The following is a 21,056-nucleotide window of genomic DNA, read 5'->3' on the forward strand; positions in this document are numbered from 1 at the left end:
CTGGTACAACCGTATCCGTTAAAAAAATAAAATCACCCCCCTAAGAGACCTAGTAAGACCCGTACACAAACTGTGTAGAGCAGGCTCTCCCACTGGAAAAGGCAGTCCCAATCCTGCAAGTTCTCTTGACATCTTTGGGAGGTGAAAGTACTCAGACTTTCACAGCTGGTGCTCAACACTTCAGAGGCCCTACCTTTGAAAGTGACGACTGCTCTGGGGGTAGTTCCGGGCCCCAGGAGCGGCCACAGACAATACATGGCAGGACTGGTGTTGAAAAGCTCTTTGTTCTGTGTTAGTACAGTGCCTGGCACAACAGGTCCCGGCCCCTAGGCACTACTGCAACAAACAACAACGATAATGCACATGGTATTTTATTGCAGTGATCTTTCTAAGTATAAACTGTTTACTGAAGCTTAAAGCCCTTCATGATTTTGGCCCCTACAAATGAAAACAAAAAACCTCAAATACACATTGGCAAGAAAAAGGGAGCTAATTATCCTCTGTCACTCAAGTCAAGAGGCCCCATTTCACACTGCGCAGGAACTGTGCACTGGATATGACTCAGATGTCAAGCTACACGTCACAAAAGAAGAGGACCCCACAGCGAGAGAAAGGAAGGGTGAACAATGGTTTTGATAAATGCTTAATCTTTGGTAAGGGAGTCAGGTTTGAAACGCCAGTACTCGGGCACAGGAATCGGAACAGTCGTCAATGCAAATGCTGCAATGCATGATCGCCCCTCCTTGGCATCACTTGCCACTTTGGATATTAAGGATCGTACGAGGGAAGATGTCGATGTTGCCCTAAATTACTGTGGGGAAACAAGGAAGCAAGCCCCATAAGGCCAGCTGAGGGGGAATAAACGTTTTCAGATGCCCGACAACTAGGACAGCACCCTCCCAGGGTGGCAGGAGAGCACAGTTTGGGGACTGAAGTACAGTTTCACCTACCGGAGACAGGAGCTGCCCTAGCTCTTTTGCTGGCAAGGGCAGAAAACATTTTTGGGGCCTCCTGAGTGACAGAGGAAAAAAAGGTGGCCAATCAGAGCTGAACAGTGCAGCAGGGCAACCCCCCCACAAAAGTTGGTGCCTAGGTAACCGTTCTTGTCACCCACCCCTAGAACTGGCCCTGACCTTGGCAGGAGGTGGGGGGCAGAGGACACTTGAAACCTGTCATTACTAAACAGTGTAATTTACAATGCTGGCCTTCCTTTTATGTGGTGTGCCCCCTGGTGGCAATATAATGTAACCAATGTTTTTGGCAGGGACATCTAAATTGTTTTGTGGACTGGAGACTGAAATCAGAGCGGCTGACAGCTGGGCTTCTGCCACACATGTTCACAGCTTGATTCCACCTGTCCATGTCGCTCCCTCGTTCTCAGGCACTTCACTTTTGTTACACAGGTGGGAGAGGAAATGGAATGGATTTACCCTTCCTGTCAGAGGACATACATATCCAGGAGAGAAGGGCTGATCGATCGCGCCCAGTGACTCTATCCTCAGGCAAAGAAACGTCCCAAGGCGTCACAACATGCGAGTTGCAGCCATAGTGAGGAAGTCTTCATAGCTGAGCCGCACGCTGCCTACCCTGCTGGTATCCTTCTCTTGGAAAGCTTCGGTCGTGCTCTGGAGCTGGGTGCAGAGCTGAATGAAGCTATCCAGCTGGATGGTGGAGTTGGAAGCCCTCTGAGAGTAACGGGATAGCAGCAGCTGGGTGAACTGGGGGCTCAGGTTGTATCCCATCTGGGACAGAGCTGGGAGTAAAGAAACAAAGATCGAATAAATCCCTTGGGCGAAAGACCCCTTCCCCGTGGAGATCAGTCCATCTTCCTCTCTCCGAATACGCAGAGGCATTTCCCCGCTCTGATGCCAGGGTGCTATGTAAAAGCACAGCTGATCACAACCCAGGATGGAGCTGTAGGAACATAAATTGAGGTGCAAGTTCCCGATACTCCCCTTGCCTCCCATAGACAGTTAAATCTTAGCAGTTCATCAGATAAAGTAGGCCTTTAGCTATATGCGATCCAGGCAGAGCTGAGTTATTTTGGGGAGGCGGAAGGGGGCAGAGTGTCTCCTGGAAAAAGAGAAGCTAGTTTGCTCTGACACCTACAGCCTTCGGACCAACGCACACACCCTACAGGTCAGAGTCACGGCAAAAGGTGTCTGGCCGCACAGCATCAGCACACAGCCTCTGTAGCCACGACTTTAGAGTGGGAGCCTCTCCACGTATCAGAGGCAGGAGCACAGGGATCTGCTGTAACAACCCCATGCTTGGAAAGCAGAAGTGTTAGCCACAGAAGGTTTAACTGCACCACTTCCATGGAGCCCGCTTAAAGCTCAACGAGCACAGTGCATTCATAACACAGCGGTTCCACGAGTTTAGAATGCAGCTGTTACACTGCAGGAGGGGATAGCTGTAATTATTTAAAGTGGGAGGCAACCAAGCCAGCACCGAACTGTTGATTTGTCCACCTTTGCCTTGAACTGACACCATTGAAGCAGTTGTCATGCAGGTTTGGGGAGAGCCCCCAGACCAGACACCATATGGTTTCAGAGAGCAACTAGTAGGGACAGGAACCACAATGGGTACTGTGCTGTCATCCCTGAGGACGCTGCCACCTGCTTGCTCTCTACAATCTGCTACATCCCCTCTCATCTCACCTTGCTGCAGCTCGCTGAAGCTGATGGAGCCTGACCGGTCTCTGTCATACTGCTGAAAGAGGTTCTTCCACTGCTGGATGAAGCGCCACAAGGCCGAGAACGCAAAGATATCGATCCGTCCCGATTTAGTTTTATCGAACATGTCTGCCGAGGAACCAACAGCAAGAGCAGGGCCATGAGGGGTGATCCAAAAACAGTGCCATGCACATCTACAGCGCCTCCTATCAGAATCTCTCAAAGAGCTTTGCAAACATGCTACATCCCAGGGAAGTGTGTCATTCCGCACTGTTCAGATGGTGTTTGGCAACTTGCCTACACTACGGGGCTTAATCAACTTAAGTTACGCAACTCCAGCTATGTGAATAACGTAGCTAGAGTTAATGTGGCTTAGGTCAACCTTTTGCGGTGTCTACACCACATTGGGTCAACAGAAGAAACTGTCCTGTCGACTTGCCTTATACCTTCTCATTTTGGTGCAGTACCAGAGTCGACAGGAGAGTGATCTGTGGTCAGTTTAGCAGGTCTTCACTAGACCCACTAAATCGATCCTCGGTAAGCGCAGACATGCCCTTAGATACAGAACCCAGGTATTGCGACTCCTAGTCCCCTTCTCTAGCCATAAGACCACGCTGCCACTTCAGAAAGCTCTCCCGCTTAGGAGCTGTGGAGCAAACCTAACCACAGGAACAGAATTCATAATGGGAAAGCACTATGCTGATCAAAATGTTGGCATTTATGTCACAACGGCCTTCAGGCAATGGCATCAAAACCTTCACCCTCAGGGTATTGCAGCAAGCGTGGAACCTGTTAGGAATTCAGTTTGCCATAGCAAGTGGTTTGGATTTTTCTGTCTATCCGTTGCCCTCCTTAACAGTCAAACCGTCCTTAGAAAGATGAGCTAGACACACAGGGAAGTAGGCTGGGACTATCCTCGGCTGTCATGCAGCACTGAACTTGTATAAGTGCTAAACAATCAGCTAGCCAAGGGCATGACAAAAACCTGCTGGGGAAGTTCCAGCTTCCAAGACAGTACAAGTTGCACGGTGAGCTTCGGCTCCAGCATCTTATTTCTCCTCTGCTCTTCCAACCACTACCAAGTGGGGCATGAAGGTTTGCCCAGTCTCTCACAGCCGTCATCCCTAATCTCAAGCAATCAGCCAGCCTGCCATTCACATCCCTTTTGCGAAGTAAATGCTTTGTCAAGGGGGAAATACATGGCTGCTGTACACTTGACCTAGGATTCACCCTATTAGATCCAAATTCAATGCACAAAGCTGGATTTTTTCCAATATTACAAAACAACCCCTGCAGAGTTCAGCCCAATACGCAATGTCTGTTCTAATACAGATTGCAGCTCATAAGCAGTTTAAAAGGAAAAAACATCTGGACTCACTTATCATCATGAGGCAGGTCTCATCATTAAATGCAGACCAGTTGGAGTTGACCAGGGCCTGCTTGAGTTCTTTGATGGAGATGTAGCCACTGCGATCAGCATCCACTGTCTGGAACCAAGAAAAGGCCTCCAGGTCCACGCCAGGTGGCATGTTACCTGTCAGGAGGAACAGGATAAAGGCTCACACAATCCACTAGAGAAATGAGAGTTTGCTAGTCACGAAGCAAAGCAGCCTTTGTTAGGACCTAGCTAGATCCTCTTCACCACTAACAGCTGGGAGTCAGCACAGGAACCCTGCAAAAAAACAGACAGCAAGTGCCGAGGGACTGGTTACAGCTGATCAGCCACAAGGAGAGGCTGAGTCAGCTTTTCCAGTCTAAATCTGTTTTTATGGCTATGTGATCTAGCCTGCGGAAGCAGGTTCATAATGGCCGGAACTTGGTGCACACAAGATCTTGTAAAAGTAGAGAGAAGCAAATTAGACCTCCTCAGATGGTTTGTAAGTGGAGTGCAAACAAGTGGAAGCTGGGTCCTTTCGGCAGACTAAACGCAACCAGTTCAGGGGAGACAGGTGTGCGACTATAAAGTTTTATTTCTACCATTTGGGGTTGCAGCTTCTTCAGCATTTTTCCTCCACGTCGGAGCCTTAAATAATGAACGGGAACGTTTTTCTGAACAGCAGTTTAATTGAAATGAACGATTCAGTTAAATGCCACAGCTCCCATTCTTCTGGGTAAGGCATATTGTTCAAGTGGGCCCCAGACATATTCCCCAGACCTTTGAATGACAGTTAGCACACGTCTAGGCCTTGTCGTCTGAAAGGTTCTTTACAAATAATAAAGAACAAGCCCTGGGAGTTTAGTCATTACCCTCATGGGAAACTGAGGTACATAGTGGTGAAAGGCTATTCCCTTGGCCACAGTGGATGCCAGGATCCGAGCTGGTATTTGGAGTCAGGAGTCTCTGGATCTCTGTCCTGTGCTCAGATCATAACGCTCAGCTAAAGGAAAGTGCCAGGTCAGTGCAGGAGCCAATATCCTAATTTAAAAACGGCCTCGAGTGCTCGCTTAAAGACAATAGCACTGCAGTTAGCACTTGGGAATCCTGGCACCAGATTCAGCCAAGCAAAGGGCCACCTGGCCAAAGGGAAAGGAATAGCCATCTTGGAAACCTCTTTAGAGCCCAAAGGACGGCAGCTTGCTAGTGACGACTGCACCAAAGGCAGGGCTCTTCCCCGTGCATCCCACGTGCACATGGCCTTCCTCCGGCACTGAGGGCAGCCAGTTAGCAGGTGTCGTGAGAAGCTCCATAAGTAAGTTTGTGCAAAGGAACCAGCAATGGAGAACGTGTGCAGGGAGGCGGGATCATTCCATCACACATTTTTCTACTCACCAGCAGGAGCCCCAGCTCCATAGGGTCCTGGCTGAGGGGCACCATACGGATTGGTAGATGGCTGCCCATAAGGCCCTCCTGGGGCTGGGCCTCCTGCATAAGGTCCCCCAGGAGCTCCAGATGGTGCTCCCCCTGGGGTGGGCTGCCCATAAGCCCCTCCGCCAGTTGGTGGTCCATAGGGGCCTCCAGGTGCTGGGCCGCCATAGGAACCACCAGGAGGCAGCCCACCTCCATACTGGCCTCCGGAATAGTAACCGCCCTGCGGGGCTCCTGGGGCTGGCCCTGCTGATCCGGGGTAACCCTGTGGGAGGAGAAAGGGGGAAATAAAGGACACGTTGACAGCCCATAGAGAGCAAAACACACTAGAAAGCACAAAGCTGCTGCAGGGACCATCAACCCGGAGTCTGCAGCACAGCTGCACAACCAACCAGCAACCCTCCAGACTACTCGCAGTACCCCATCCTCGTGGCTACACAGTGTGCCAGTCATTCTGGATGACCAGAGTTTATAACTAAAACCCTCCAAGACGGACTCCCCTGACCCAGCTTCAGCTTAGCCCAAAGGGAAGTTTTTGAAACAAACCCTGTTCAGCAGGGTAGGGAGGGAGCAAGAGCGCTTGGCAAACACCAAGCAATCAGTTAAGCCAGCAGAAGGGACTCTGAAGACCCAGGGTACGGTAATTTAGGGTTAAATTGGATGATGAGCCTACGCTCCCACTGGGCATTATTTTAGGTCATTTGGGGAGCGTAAAGCATAGATTGAACCAGCCCAGCAGCTGTTCCTGCCCTGGCTTTACACCCAGAAATGCCAGATTTAATGTTCTGCACTGGCATGAAGTTCTCTGTAACAAACCGTAGCTGCTTGTCCCACTCAGAACAGGGCACTGCACACCTGGGAACCCAGCTATCCATGAGTCCTGCCATCCTAGGTTCCCTGCGCAACAGGTAGCTACCAGGACTGTAAATCGGCCTTCTCAGAGCCTCATCTAACAAATACTCCGTACGACACCAACAGGCATGCAGTAGCGTTAAGAACATCGCACAGTGGGTCATACTAGAACACGGCCGGAGGCCAGTTAGTAAGAGTACTGCACAGCGTGAGAGAGTTTACCTTTGGATTTTCAGAAGCTCCTAAAACAGCGAGATGCCATGCTCCCACTGATGTTCCCAACACCCTTCAGAGCCTTTGCAAATCCCAGCTTTCATGTTTGTGACAGTTGGTGGCCTGACAGCCATGGCCACCGAACCCACAGAACTGGTACAGCAAGCCTAACACACCCTTTTCTTCCACCAGCGGGCTGTAGCTGGGACCTGCAGGAGTCTCCTCTCAGGAGGAGAGCTGAATTTAGTCTCCAGGGTCTAATTTAGTCTTTGGTTTCTCTGCCACCTGGGGAGCCAATCAGGGCTGTTTTTGTGATGCAGCCACCTCCCCATCAGGCACTGGGCAGAGACCACAACAGAAGGGTTTGTGTCTGTCATCCTACCTGAGAAAGTCACAGAACAAATGCCCTCGCAGTTATGTAAACAGCAAGGACCCTGCACCTTCATGGGAAAGGTGAATCCTTTTAAAGCAGCCCAAAGTAAACCCCCTTTCTTTCAGCAATGAGTCTTCACTGCAGAGTTAAACCAGACTCTTACCCAGTTTTGTCCACACACAAAAACCCTTGACCCGGGCTTGGGGGTGCTTTGAATGTGGACTAGCTTATCTGGCTGGGGGCATAGGTTAGAGCCCAGGTTCTGCTGTAACTCAGGCTGTAACCCACCCTCTACGGTTCTCCAATGCCTTCCCAGAATTCCCTCAGGGCCATCTTTTCCTGCCCTTCTACCTACTTCCTCCTGCGTCAGAAGCCACCTATGAGTCTTTAAATACATCAGTTCAACATTTAAACGCCACATCCTCCACACCCTGCTACATTTCTACATGGCACTTGGAGAAGTGCGATCCTGGAGAGCCTCATCTCAATGCGCTATTAGCCGGCCACAGGCCCACATCGCTGTGCTGCACAAACAACAGACTATTGCCCCCGGAAGTCCGAGCTCTTCACCTGAGTTAGAGCTTTGCCAGTGTGAACGCAGCTACGTGGGTACGACCCGAGTGTGGATGCTCACAGCCAGGCTAGTCTCCAGTGAAGACATATCCGTAAGTCAAGCACAGTCGCCTGACTCCCAGTTCAGACCATTATTCATCGGATATAATGAAGGGCAGCTCCCCAATGAAGGGCAGCTGAGACAATGGAAGGATACAAACCCTAGGCAGCCTGAGGTGGGTGCGTTCAGCCTATTCCCAAGAGAAGCAACCCCAGCCAATAAGGGAAGAGGAACAAGACACAACAGAGCCAAGCTTTATCCCCACCCCATCCACATCCTTGTAAATTCACTGGTTAGGGCTGTAAACTGCTGACATCAGAAAAGGCAACTCACAACTGAGATGACAGGAAACTTTGTACACTTTAGCGCTACACAGTTTCGTGTCTTCTGAAAATCGTGGAAGGAGCCTGCTTTCAGAGGGCAGGTGGTCAGTTGCTCTCTGAAAGGTGGGTCCCTTTAAAGTGTCTCAACCTGAGCCCCACAAAATTGAAGCAGCGAAAATCACTAGTCGCTTTTGAAAATCTTGCCCTTTTATACTCTGTTCCCTCCTGCTACTGCACCAGGCACCAACTAGATGCTGTTGTCCATGCCAAAGGTGGTTGCATTTTACTGGCTCTGCTGGAGTGTGTAAAGCCCTTGGGCTCTTTTGGGGACAAACAGCAATTGAGAATTTCAGTGGAAGGCACCAGGGCTGCCAGCTGTCGCACCATTTACACTGAGAGGGACCTTTAACGGGGAAGCCCAATCAGTTTGGGGGCCTGTGAAACAACACTGTAGTGCTGTGTTGTGTCATTCTGACAGGGGACTGTCCAGGGCCACTTGGGGACCTGTTGGGGTCCGGGACAGATCCAGTTGGGGGAGAGGCAGGGGAGCAGACATGTTAAACAGTGCTGACATCTGAATCATACCCCCTCCACCCGCCTCCCCAAGCACCTTGGTGCCAACACACCCTGTGATGTCACCCCAGAGCCACCTGATCAGTCCCCACTCTGCCTCTGCTGATGGCACCCCCTTGACACCAGCCTGGAGTCACCCGGGTGACACCCTGCCACTGGGGCTCCACTGTACCCCAGGCTGCCACACCCCCTCTCCAGCACCAGCCCCCCTTTCTGCCTAGGCATCCACAACTGGCCCAATGCCACAGCCACCCCCCAGAACCACCTCACGTGCCATCAGCGCCCCACAGCCCCACCAATGGCACCTCTACCACCACCCCGCTCCTGCACTGCCCCCAGCCCCCTTCCACCCCACCCCACCCACACCGCCCCAACCCCCTCCTGCACTGCCCCCAGCCCCAGCCCCCTTCCACACCACCCCACCCCCCTCCTGCACCGCCCCCAGCCCCACCCCCCTTCCACACCACCCCTCCTGCACCGCCCCCAGCCCCACCCCCCTTCCACACTGCCCCTCCTGCACTGCCCCCAGCCCCACCCCCCTTCCACACTGCCCCCAGCCCCACCCCCCTTCCACACTGCCCCCAGCCCCACTGCCCCACCACCCTTTACACCACCCCACTCCTGCACTGCCCCCAGTCCCCTTCCACACCGCCCCAACCCCCTCCTGCACCGCCCCAACCCCCTCCTGCACCGCCCCCAGCCCCACCCCCCTTCCACACCGCCCCCAGCCCCACCGCTCCCAGCCCCACCCCCCTTCCACACCGCCCCCAGCCCCACCCCCCTTCCACACCGCCCCTCCTGCACTGCCCCAGCCCCACCCCCCTTCCACACCGCCCCCAGCCCCACCCCCCTTCCACACCGCCCCTCCTGAACTGCCCCAGCCCCCTTCCACCCCACCCCACTCCACTCTGCACTGCCCCAGCCCCACCCCCCTTCCACACCGCCCCTCCTGCACTGCCCCAGCCCCACCCCCCTTCCACACCGCCCCTCCTGCACTGCCCCAGCCCCAGCCCCCTTCCACCCCACCCCACCCCACCCCACTCCACTCTGCACTGCCCCCAGCCCCACTGCCCCAGACCCCTTCCACACCGCCCCACTCCTGCACCGCCCTCTCCCCAGCCCCACCCCCAGCTCTCCCAGAGGCCCCCGCGGCAGGGGGGGCTCGCAGGGGCCGGGCGGCCGGTAGCTCCCCCACCCCCAGGGCCGGGCCTAGCGGCAGAGCCCCCGGCGTTGGCCAGGCCGCCCCGCGCGCGCTCACCTGCCCGTACGGGTAGCCGGCCATGGCGCTTTGTGAGCGGCGGAGCTCGCCGCCTCTACCCCGCCCGCGCTGTGAGCGCAGCTTCCCGCCCCGCCCCGCGGCTTCGCTGATTGGTTGCCGGTCTCTTAGGCGAGCGTTGACTGGCTTCTACTGGATCTCAGTCAGGTAACTCCGCCCAGAGTGCGATCACGTGACGGGGGCTTGAGCGGGCCTCTTAAAGGGCCAGCAGAGAGTGCGCCCTGAGGCCTAGAGAGAGAGGCTCCCCGCCTCACCGCTGAGCTGCCTGCCCCCTCTAACCCCGCCCCCTCCCCTGTGCCCCGCCCCCTGACTCTGGCCCCGCCCCTGTGCCCCGCCCCCTGACTCTGGCCCCGCCCCTGTGCCCCGCCCCCTGTCTCTGGCCCCATGGCCCTGCCTTTGTGCCCCTCTGTCCCGACCCCTGTCTCTGGCCTCATGGCCCTGCCCCTGTGCCCCGTCCCCTGTCTCTGGCCCCATGGCCCTACCCTTGTGCCTCTCTGTCCCGTCCCCTGTCTCTGGCCCCATGGCCCTGCCCTTGTGCCCCTCTGTCCCGACCCCTGTCTCTGGCCTCATGGCCCTGCCTTTGTGCCCCTCTGTCCCGACCCCTGTCTCTGGCCCCATGGCCCTGCCTTTGTGCCCCTCTGTCCCGACCCCTGTCTCTGGCCCCATGGCCCTGCCTTTGTGCCCCTCTGTCCCGACCCCTGTCTCTGGCCTCATGGCCCTGCCCCTGTGCCCCGTCCCCTGTCTCTGGCCCCATGGCCCTACCCTTGTGCCTCTCTGTCCCGTCCCCTGTCTCTGGCCCCATGGCCCTACCCTTGTGCCTCTCTGTCCCGTCCCCTGTCTCTGGCCCCATGGCCCTGCCCTTGTGCCCCTCTGTCCCGACCCCTGTCTCTGGCCCCATGGCCCTGCCCTTGTGCCTCTCTGTCCCGTCCCCTGTCTCTGGCCCCATGGCCCTGCCCTTGTGCCCCTCTGTCCCGACCCCTGTCTCTGGCCCCATGGCCCTGCCCTTGTGCCCCTCTGTCCCGACCCCTGTCTCTGGCCTCATGGCCCTGCCCCTGTGCCCCGTCCCCTGTCTCTGGCCCCATGGCCCTGCCCCTGTGCCCCGCCCCCTGACTCTGGCCCCATGGCCCTGCCCTTATGCCCCATCCCCTGACTCTGGCCCCATGGCCCTGCCCTTATGCCCCATCCCCTGACTCTGGCCCCATGGCTCTGCCCTTGTGCCCCTCTGCCCCGTCCCCTGACTCTGGCCCCCATGGCTCCACCCCCTGCCCCTGTGCCCCGTCCCCTGACTCTGGCCCCATGGCCCCACCCCTGTGTCCCACCCCCTAACTCTGGCCCCATGGCCCTGCCCCTGTGCCCCGCCCCCTGTCTCTGGCCCCATGGCCCTGCCTTTGTGCCCCTCTGTCCCGACCCCTGTCTCTGGCCTCATGGCCCTGCCCCTGTGCCCCGTCCCCTGTCTCTGGCCCCATGGCCCTACCCTTGTGCCTCTCTGTCCCGTCCCCTGTCTCTGGCCCCATGGCCCTGCCCTTGTGCCCCTCTGTCCCGACCCCTGTCTCTGGCCCCATGGCCCTGCCCTTGTGCCCCTCTGTCCCGACCCCTGTCTCTGGCCTCATGGCCCTGCCCCTGTGCCCCGTCCCCTGTCTCTGGCCCCATGGCCCTGCCCCTGTGCCCCGTCCCCTGTCTCTGGCCCCATGGCCCTACCCTTGTGCCTCTCTGTCCCGCCCCCTGTCTCTGGCCCCATGGTCCTGCCTCTAGGTGCCCCTCTGTCCCGCCCCCTGTCTCTAGCGCCATGGCCCTGCCCCTATGCCCCACCCCCTGACTCTGGCCCCATGGCTCTGCCCTTGTGCTCCCTGCCCCGCCCCCTGTCTCTGGCCCCATGGCTCTGCCCTTGTGCCCCTCTGCCCCGCCCCCTGTCTCTGGCCCCATGGCCCTGCCCTTGTGCCCCTCTGTCCCGCCCCCTGTCTCTGGCCCCATGGCCCTGCCCTTCTGTCCCGCCCTCTGTCTCTGGCCCCATGGCCCTGCCCTTCTGTCCTGCCCCCTGTCTCTGGCCCCATGGCCCTGCCTCTAGGTGCCCCTCTGCCCCGCCGCCTGTCTCTGGCCCCATGGCCCTGCCTCTAGGTGCCCCTCTGTCCCGCCCCCTGTCTCTGGCGCCATGGCCCTGACCCTGTGCCTGTCTGCCCCGCCCCCTGTCTCCTCTTCCCCAACCCCTGCCCCTTAGTGTTTGCCCCATGCTCTGTCCTGCCTGGCCCAGGCCCTTGCCCCCAAACCCATGGGTTACTGCAGGGATCCTCCCTCCTCTCTGAGTTAATGGGGGCAAGGGGCCTAGTGCTGGGTCGGAAGGGTGGGGGGCAAGGATGGCTCAAGCTGGGAGGGCATCTCCATTCCGTGTGTTCCCTCCTCTCCAGTTCCCCCCCGCCCCACTCCGGGCTCTGCTGCTCTTACACCCTCGCTCCCTCTGGCAGCAGCCGATCCCAGCTTCTCCTCCTCATTCTGGGACTGGCCTGCGGCTGGGCAGAGTTCCTTAGCGGGGTGCTAAATAATCCCAGTCGCAGGCTGGGGAGAGGGCTAAGGCCTGAGAGCCAGCGTACTGCAGGGAACAAACCATCCCGTTAGCCTCAAGCAGAGACTGGAGGATCTGAGGGATCATCTCCATTTCTAACAGCTGTGATTCTGAGGGTTGGCCTTAAAGCCATTTCCCTCCTCCATGGGGAAGGATGAGCGTCTTTCAGCAGGCTGCCAGCCCTCGGCAGATTGCGATAGATACTGTTTTGATTAAATAAGTTGCTGGCTCTCACTCCTAGCTCAGTGATAGGGCAATACCCCACGGGCTGTCACTGCTCTGAGATACCTAGAGAGATGTGTAAGCTTCCGCACTAACCCCCCTCCCTTTTCCAGCCATGCCCACTGACTTATGCCAAAGGGCACCACTGCTTCCAAGCTGGTTGCTTAGAAATGATGAATGCCTATTAGAACTAGATCAAACCCAGAAGTCTACATTTGAGCTGGGGAGCTGAGCGCAGGCTGCGGCTTCAACTAAGGGAAACGCAAAGAGACCGTTATTTTGCAGCTCTGGCCTTCCCTATTTGAAGTGGTGCGAGGAGCCAATTTACGTGCTGTTTATCAAGCCCATTAGTGACACGAAGACACGGTCTCCCGGACACGTAAGAAATGAGCAGTTGACATTCGGAAGGCAGCGGCTGAGAGAGACACGCTGGGTTCAATTTTAAATACTCTGCCTCAGGAAATTGCTCCTGTTCCTGCGAACACGAGTGATGGGAATTCTGCTGGGCTCGGGGCTGCTCGTTTACTCAAGCACATCAATACTTAACCTTGTTTTTTTCACCCCACCTTATGGAACAGTAAATATGCAGGCTCTGAGCTCTTTCCACTGGAGACAGCAGTCTGGCTAATGGAGTTCCTAAGACCCACTCTTCCGATGTGCTTGTTACCTGTTTGTATTCTGGTTTAGCAGCTCAATGGATGCTGCTGGGCAGAAGTTTGGGCTATTCTGGGGGATGGATAGTAACAGATGACAGCAAGGACCAACTGTAACCGTGTATCCTTCATGAGGAGTTGGAGGAACTTCCCCTTACGGTCTTGCCCACGCTATGGTTGCAAACTTATACACACAGCTGCTGCTGGGACCGGTTTGGCTCCCCCAGTCTTCCTGACCAGGGGGTCCTGGGACTCTTGTGTTCTCCATTGTTACTAGTTTATAAAACTATCCTCGACAACTCTGCTGGGGTTAGGTTATAGCCTGGTTCTTAGGGGAAAAGCCGTTGCTTCTTGAAACCATGGTATGTTGCTATATGAAACAGCATTTAGCTCTGTTGGTGAAATCAATGGCTGTTAGTTAGGAGCCTGCGTACTTTTGAGGATCTGGGCCTGACTTCTTATTCATGACAGACAAAACAGCTGATGGATGGTACAAATGATTTTCTTACATCCTTAAGAGATGACAAATACTAAAAGGAAGGGAATATATCAGTACACGGGTTCCTGGTCCAGATGCCAGATATTCCATTGAGAATACACACTGTTGGGCTGTCTTCCAACCTTTTGAGCTCCATCCATTTTTAGTACATACTCTGGGGCTCGTTTCATCTATGGCTGGGGGAAGGACAAACCGGTAGAAGTTCAGCTGTTACTGTCCCAAGGGTGATAGACAGAAGTGCTCAAGATTTATATATATATTCGCTTAAAAAGATGCAGACAGAGCTTGGGCAGGAATGTTTTATTATTTTCTGTTTGTTTGCTCACCAGATTCAACCTGCTTCAGGGAGGAAAGCAGCCCTCCCTTTTGCATACAGAGCCGAAAAGTGGTAACTGAATGCTCAGATGTTGTATTTAATATTTGGAAACCAGTCTAGCACTTAGCAACCCAGGCTTGATGTGTAGGTTAGACACTTGTTTTTCCACCAAACAAAAATGAAAAGGCCAGCACGAGTGCAGAGTGCTCTGCTTTACGTCTATGCGAAGATAAACACAGGCCTGCTGCAGGTGCTGAAAAACGTCTTGGTGATCCAGCTTGCTTGGTCTTGTTTTTCCCTACAATGGCTCTATGCTGAGGGCCAAGATTTTGTGCAGGAGCCCTCTCTAATTCAAGAGCTACATTGGCACCAGGACAAGGAGGTGGCCGACGGCACGTGTGATGCTGGCATGTTACAAATGAAGGGAGCAGCAGAGCACGTGCTGCAACACACACGAAAGGCACGTGGGGGCAGAGAGAGAGTTGTCTCAACTGTGTGAACGGGGATATGTATTTCACAAATGATGGAGGTGGGATCTGGAATCTTGCCCGAAGTTCCCACCCCGTAACACCTGAGGCTGCTCAGGAGTGTGATAGTTAAAAATACCCTTCCTTCCCTCGCCTTGCCCCCTTTTTCGGCCCCAGTGCCCAAAGTGCTGGCGATGACCAGGTATTGAAAGACTAATCATTAAAAAGACAGAAGAAGCTAGAGAAGACACAGGAAGGTGTGGACTTGGCCAAGGCAATGATAAGCGGAGACACCATCATGAAATGGATTTTGGCTGACCCCAGCTAGCAGTGTCCAATTCCCTTTACAAACACAAGAAGAGACGCTCACACACACGCTCACACACACACACACAAATGCCGTCATGAGAGACTTAACCCCACTGGAAATTGAAAGAAAAAAATATTAACAGCAATAAAAACATCATTCACGACCAGTCGCGAGGGCTGAGCTTTGGTCATTCCCAATGGAGTCCTTTGTGAAAATGCCCTACAGGTCCGCTCAGCCTAAGGGTCCTTTCATGTTTTTGGGCTCGTACATAGGCTGCTCAAGGGGCATCATGCTGAAGCAATCTGAAGGGTTACAATGCCCGGTCTTTCCAGGCTGCCCTGTAGCTCCTGGTGGTCCAGGAATACCTGGGATGCCTTGCTGTCCCATAGGTCCAGGCGGACCCAACTTGCCATATCCTGGTGGCCCTTGTGGACCTGAAGAGGAGAAACAAGAAAGGGGAGGGAAGAGAGGAGCTGAGAAGGCTGTTTGTGCAAAGCCAAACCCAGATGCTTGACCGGCTGGTTCTTGCTCACGTGCTCAGGGTCTAACTGATCGCTATATGCATGGTCAGGAAGGAATTTTCTCCAGGTCAGACTGGCAGTGACCTTGGGGGTTTATTTTGCCCTCCTTTGCAGTATGTGGGTGTGGGTTACTGGCCAGGATTATCTGGGTCTATCTCACTTACTCATTTCCCTGCCATTGTGGGGGCTTCGGGCACCGGGGCACCTTGGTCCCTCCCATTCTCTGCCTGTGGCACATAACAGCTACGTCTCCTGTGGGCGGTGACATGTTGGTCTGATTTCAGTTGTTGGGTTCAGTGCTGGTGGCCTGTGAGATCCAGGTCAGACTAGAGGATCTGGTGATCCGTTCTGGCCCTAAACTCTATGACTCCGTTAAAGCTGACCCACCACAGTTCAGAGGGTTTGGATGGAAAGGCTTTGGTCTGAGACCCTCAGTCTGTCTCACATTGTTGGGAGAAGCTGAACCAGGAGGAGATTTCACCCTGAAGCACCAGGCACCTATCGCCCTCTGGGTCCCTGAAGCAGGAAGGGCTAACGAGTTGACCTTAAAAATGCAGAACAAATTGGGTCCTGGTTGTGACAAGTGCAGGGGTCTTACCAGGCGCCCCCGGTGGACCGCTTTCTCCTGCAAGGCCAATGCCTTTCTCTCCCTTTTCTCCTTTGGTGCCTGGCTCACCTGGAATGCGAGAGCACAGTAAGAAACCCCACTCACAGAGCCCAATGCGCGTAAGCAACAGAGAGGGAGGAAAGGATGATTCCACGGGGCTGAGCAAGACAGTGAGCACTTGCAAGGCCACCAGTGGAAAGAGAAGGCGTGACTCACACCCATGGGCTGGCAGGAGCCCCCTTAGGCCAGTGGCTCTGGAGTTCCCTTAACCTGCTTTGCAATCCCGCAGCAGTGAATTCCAGCTGCGGCCACCACGCCACTAAACATCTCCTGACCCTGGTGGCCATTTCTGAAACTCAGCAGAAACATCAGGGAAGAGAAGATGCAAATAAAGAGCTTCCAGAAGAAGACCTACCTCTCATGCCTGGCACACCTTGCCGCCCTTCTCTCCCGATCTGTCCTGGTAACCCAGGGGACCCAGGAGGCCCTGGCCGCCCTGGCGCTCCATCTTTACCAGGGTGACCTGGTCGTCCTGGGGAGGCAGCCATCTCCACTGGGAACTGCATCCTGGAGGCATAGTATGCCATCCTCTCTGCAGAGAGACACACGGGGAGCCAATGACTGTGCCAGTCAGGAGTTATCAACCCCAAACTCTTGCTATCAGGGGTGTAGGAAGCCCACCATGGTGGGGGCTTATCTGAAGACCGTGCGGGGTCTAGAAGTGCACAGGAAACGCCAGCTCAGGAAGTGACAACTGGCTCAGAGGACACAGCACGTTGCTGGAGGGATGTCCAGGAGCCTGGGCCAAACCGGGCTCTGCGATGTAATTCACACACACATCCTCGGCTCTTAACTTGGCACACCCTACACTAGGTAGTGGTACTTTGATCTCCTTGGATGAAGGACAGCGCTAACCCTTCCAGGATTTGGACACGTGGATCCAGAGACTGGTGTAGCTCTTTCAGACTGGATGTGCCAAGCACTAAGCCGTCACTTGCAGCTTGGTCCAGCCCTCCAGCCTCCAGTTCCCACCACCCCGCTTACCGTCAAACATTTTGTTCAGCTCTTGCCGGATGAACCGCTTGATTTCATCGTAATTCACCATGTCTCCCTAGAGAGAGGGGACGGGAAAAACCACAAAGCAAAACTCAACCTGGGAAAAGGCAACAGGATGACACGCCTCGCCTGTGGCCACACAGTGAGTCAGTAGGGGAGCTAGGAATAGAACCCAGGAGTCCTGATGCTCAGAGCCAGATTGTGAACCCTTGTTCAGGCTGCTTTGTTCTGGGAGAACCCCCCCCACCCAAGCAGCAGGCACTTACCCCTTCTCCCCCCTTACCATTGTGCCTGGGAGTCCTGGCGTCCCCGGGCTGCCGGCAGGTCCTGGGGAGCCCGGGTGGCCTCTCTCTCCTGGAGAGCCACGTGGTCCCACAGGGCCCATGGAGCCACTTTTCCCTGGTCCTCCAGGCATGCCAGCTCTCCCTTTCTCACCAGGATGCCCTCTCTCCCCTGCAGTGCCAGCTTCACCCTGGAATACACAGGAAGAAGCCAGACACTGTCAGAGGCAGATATCTCTCCAGTTCCTCATCACCTTTCCCCACCCGGACAAGAGACGGGCTTCTCTCTACAGCACAGCAGCTCTCCGGGCAATCTGAACATGGGCTGGCTCCTCTGGGGATCCCAGGCAGCAGGCCTGCAGCTGGGGGAACATCCGCCTCCACAGCCCCCTCTGCTCAGGAACATGGCCCCAGCGTAGCAGCTGTCCAGAGCACTAGGCTCAGCATCACGGAGCAAAGCCGACCTGCTCTTACCTTCTGGCCAGCCGGTCCTGACGGTCCAGGCTTCCCTGGTGGGCCCTAGGAGGAGGCAGAATGGAGCAGTGGTCACGGGAAGTTCTGCTCTGAAATGATTTCTAGACCTAGGGCTGGTGGCCCCTGGCCGTCTTGGTGCCAGGGTCTCAGCCTGTGGGAAGGTGGTATACCGGAGAGACAGGAATGGCTGGGGAGTGCTCTCTCTCTCACAGGCTCTGAGGATCAGGAAGCTTAAAGCTAAACAAAGAGGAGTTCCGAATGGCTGCAGCCGATCTGGCCCATCCATTCGGGTCGGGAGCTTTGCCGCCTTTTGGGCAGCTGGATGCCATGTCTGAGTCCAAGATGTTAGGGCCAGAAGTGACCACTGTGATCCTCTAGTCTGACCTCCTGCATAGCACAGGCCACAGATCCCACCCAGTCACTCCAGCATCAAGCCCATATCTTGTGGTTGAGCTCGTGCTCAGCTTTCAGCTCTCTCCTCCTCTCATGCCAAAGAACCTCCTTTATGAAACTGGCTGAGGCCCTGTCTGGATCCCTGCCTCGTTAGACCAACCCTGCCTGGGTGCAGGAAGCAGGAACGTGGAAGCAGGGAGTTTAGCCCCTGCCAACACCTTGTGGGATACGAACACATGCTTGTTCATAGAATCATAGAATATCAGGGTTGGAAGGGACCTCAGGAGGTCATCTAGTCCAACCCCCTGCTCAAAGCAGGACCAATCCCCAATTAAATCATCCCAGCCAGGGCTTTGTCAAGCCTGAACTTAAAAACTTCTAAGGAAGGAGATTCTACCACCTCCCTAGGTAACGCATTCCAGTGTTTCACCACCCTCCTAGTGAAAAAGTTTTTCCTAGTATCCAACCTAAACCTCCCCCATTGCAACTTGAGACCATTATTCCTTGTCCTGTCCTCTTCTACCACTGAGAATAGTCTAGAACCATCCTCTCTGGAACCACCTCTCAGGTAGTTGAAAGCAGCTATCAAATCCCCTCTCATTCTTCTCTTCTGCAGACTAAACAATCCCAGTTCCCTCAGCCTCTCCTCATAAGTCATGTGTTCCAGACCCCTAATCATTTTTGTTGCCCTTCGCTGGACTCTCTCCAATTTATCCACATCCTTCTTGTAGTGTGGGGCCCAAAACTGGACACAGTACTCCAGATGAGGCCTCACCAACGTCGAATAGAGGGGGACGATCACGTCCCTCGATCTGCTCGCTATGCCCCTACTTATACATCCCAAAATGCCATTGGCCTTCTTGGCAACAAGGGCACACTGTTGACTCATATCCAGCTTCTTGTCCACTGTCACCCCTAGGTCCTTTTCCGCAGAACTGCTGCTGAGCCATTCGGTCCCTAGTCTGTAGCGGTGCATTGGGTTCTTCTGTCCTAAGTGCAGGACCCTGCACTTCTCCTTATTGAACCTCATCAGATTTCTTTTGGCCCAATCCTCCAATTTGTCTAGGTCCCTCTGTATCCTATCCCTGCCCTCCAGCGTATCTACCACTCCTCCCAGTTTAGTATCATCCATTCGTACATTGCCTGCTATCCTCCAGGCACTGGCCTCTATTCTGGAGATTCTGCCAGAGCTCACAGAGTAAGACAGGCATGCTCAGGCCCCCGCTTACTTATGTCGCTGGTATACCCCTCCTAAGATATCGCCGCGCGGGGTGACACTAAGGAACTGTCACTTCCTCCACTCTGATGGCAAACCAGGAAGTCCCACCTTCCAGGAAACCTGGGATGGGACGCTGCCCCTGGTGGCAGGGAGTGGGCAGTGTAGGAAACTTTGTGGGTTGGGGAGCCTCTTCCCGCTAGGGGTCCAGCTCTAGATCACAAAAGCCGCTTGAGATGTCGTGTTGGTGCAGTCCGGGGTCGAAGGAAAGCCAGGCCTGAGCATTGCCTCCTAGGCTGTAGTTATTTATCCTCAGCTGGGCACTATGGCGCACTCAGCACTGCTGGGCAAGACGTCGCTGATGCCCAGGGGAATTTTGCCGGAGTAAGTGCCGGGTGTCTTGTCTCAGCAGCGGCACCGACTGCAAACACGATCCTGTTGCAATAATGGGCTGGGAGAAGTACAGGGCAGAGAGCGCAGTGTGGACCTGCCGCACTCACTGCTGTGGGACAGAAAGCGCGCGAGGGGGGGAGCCATCATGGCCAGCATCACAATACCTCTTTCCCAGCTGCTCCGTCCGCGCCCATCTCGCCCTGGCAAACCAAAGACAGAAACATGAAACGTCCCAGAGCCCTCCATGCTCCACCCCGCGCGCACGCCCACGCTCCCAAGGAAAGGGAGGCTGAGAACGCATCTCGGGCTCAGACCCCGTCAGCACTCTCTGAGGGTTCGCACCGCACATTGGGAGTAAAGACTTCACAACACCCAACAGGAAGGTCACCAGGGCAGCCCCTGCAGAGGCAGTGCCCAGCGAGTGCCAAGCACACACGTGCTGTCGTATGGATGGATGGATTTTGCCGAATCCACACCGCACCCAGCGAAGGATGGATGGGCTAAGCCTGGCAGAGCCCAGACTGGCATGCCATAATTGGCAAACCTGGCACCATAGAGAGGAACCTGGCAACCTCAGAACATGCTGGTGTGCTTTGTTCTCTGTCCCTGCCCACAGTGCAGTTCCAACGGGGGCTCTCCCCCGCCTCTCCCCTACCCCCACGGACATTGTGCGCTCCAGGCTCTAGCATTGCCCTATTCCGTGTCACGTCTCCGCTGACATGCAGCACTCACAGGTGGTCCAGGGTGGCCTGGGGTCCCAGGTTGCCCGGGCATCCCTGCGAGACCTCTTTCCCCTGGAGATCCCCTCTCGCCCTTCAGTCCCTGGAGAATGGGGAAAAAGGAGAGAGCGCTGGTTTCAGACGTTATTTTGAGAGTGAGAACGAAGCCATCAATAGGTGCCCAGGTGTGGACCCGGGCACTCAAACTTGCATTCGTGATAAGAACGGGCAAGGTACGGGAGCTCGACCGCTGAGCCGGTTCTCAAATGTGGATGCCCTAATTGGAAACTGGGGCCTACATCACCTCGCCTGGCCCCTAATCCAACCAAGGCTGGAGAACTGGATCCTGAATCAGATCCCAGCCGACCTCCCAAGTCCATCAGCCATGTTCACTTCCGAGCATGGCCCTGGCATGGCACGGCTTTGCGTGCCACCAGCCCGCCAACGTTGCTTGGCAAAGGCAGTTCAGCTGGTGCTGCAAGGCTGGACATGCACAGCCTCTGGCTGGGTGACGGTGGCATTTGGGAACATTTCTTATGATGTTGGCAGAACGAAGCTACTAACAAGGCCAGGGCGAGAACCTCAGGGTGGGGTCTGCTCTCCCCATCTGACCAACTCTGGGAAGAACGAGGCTGCAGGAGACTAAACATGTTCCTACAGATCTGTGC

General features: G+C 55.4%; 2 protein-coding genes across 2 annotated transcripts in view; both read right to left on the reverse strand.

The window, feature by feature from the left end:
• Positions 1 to 353: 353 nt before the first annotated feature.
• PEF1 (penta-EF-hand domain containing 1) lies at positions 354 to 9,948 on the reverse strand. Its single transcript, XM_073317248.2, has 5 exons — positions 9,687 to 9,948; positions 5,446 to 5,746; positions 4,054 to 4,209; positions 2,661 to 2,804; positions 354 to 1,753 (listed from the first exon to the last, which is right to left on the reverse strand). The coding sequence occupies exons 1-5, from the start codon at positions 9,708 to 9,710 to the stop codon at positions 1,524 to 1,526; spliced, it is 855 nt and encodes a 284-aa protein (XP_073173349.2). The 5' UTR covers positions 9,711 to 9,948; the 3' UTR covers positions 354 to 1,523.
• Positions 9,949 to 13,927: 3,979 nt separating this feature from the next.
• COL16A1 (collagen type XVI alpha 1 chain) overlaps positions 13,928 to 21,056 on the reverse strand; it is a 90,850-nt gene continuing 83,721 nt past the window's right edge. The window contains exons 65-72 of the mRNA XM_073317249.2: positions 20,402 to 20,491; positions 19,834 to 19,869; positions 17,668 to 17,712; positions 17,196 to 17,384; positions 16,901 to 16,967; positions 16,272 to 16,448; positions 15,848 to 15,925; positions 13,928 to 15,162 (exon numbers count right to left, since the gene is read on the reverse strand). Of these exons, the coding sequence (XP_073173350.2) occupies positions 14,960 to 15,162; positions 15,848 to 15,925; positions 16,272 to 16,448; positions 16,901 to 16,967; positions 17,196 to 17,384; positions 17,668 to 17,712; positions 19,834 to 19,869; positions 20,402 to 20,491 (885 nt within the window). The 3' untranslated portion in view covers positions 13,928 to 14,959. The remainder of the gene's footprint in view (positions 15,163 to 15,847; positions 15,926 to 16,271; positions 16,449 to 16,900; positions 16,968 to 17,195; positions 17,385 to 17,667; positions 17,713 to 19,833; positions 19,870 to 20,401; positions 20,492 to 21,056) is intronic.

This window comes from Lepidochelys kempii, chromosome 19 (genome assembly GCF_965140285.1).
Source record: "Lepidochelys kempii isolate rLepKem1 chromosome 19, rLepKem1.hap1, whole genome shotgun sequence".
Classification (NCBI taxonomy): domain Eukaryota; kingdom Metazoa; phylum Chordata; order Testudines; family Cheloniidae; genus Lepidochelys; species Lepidochelys kempii.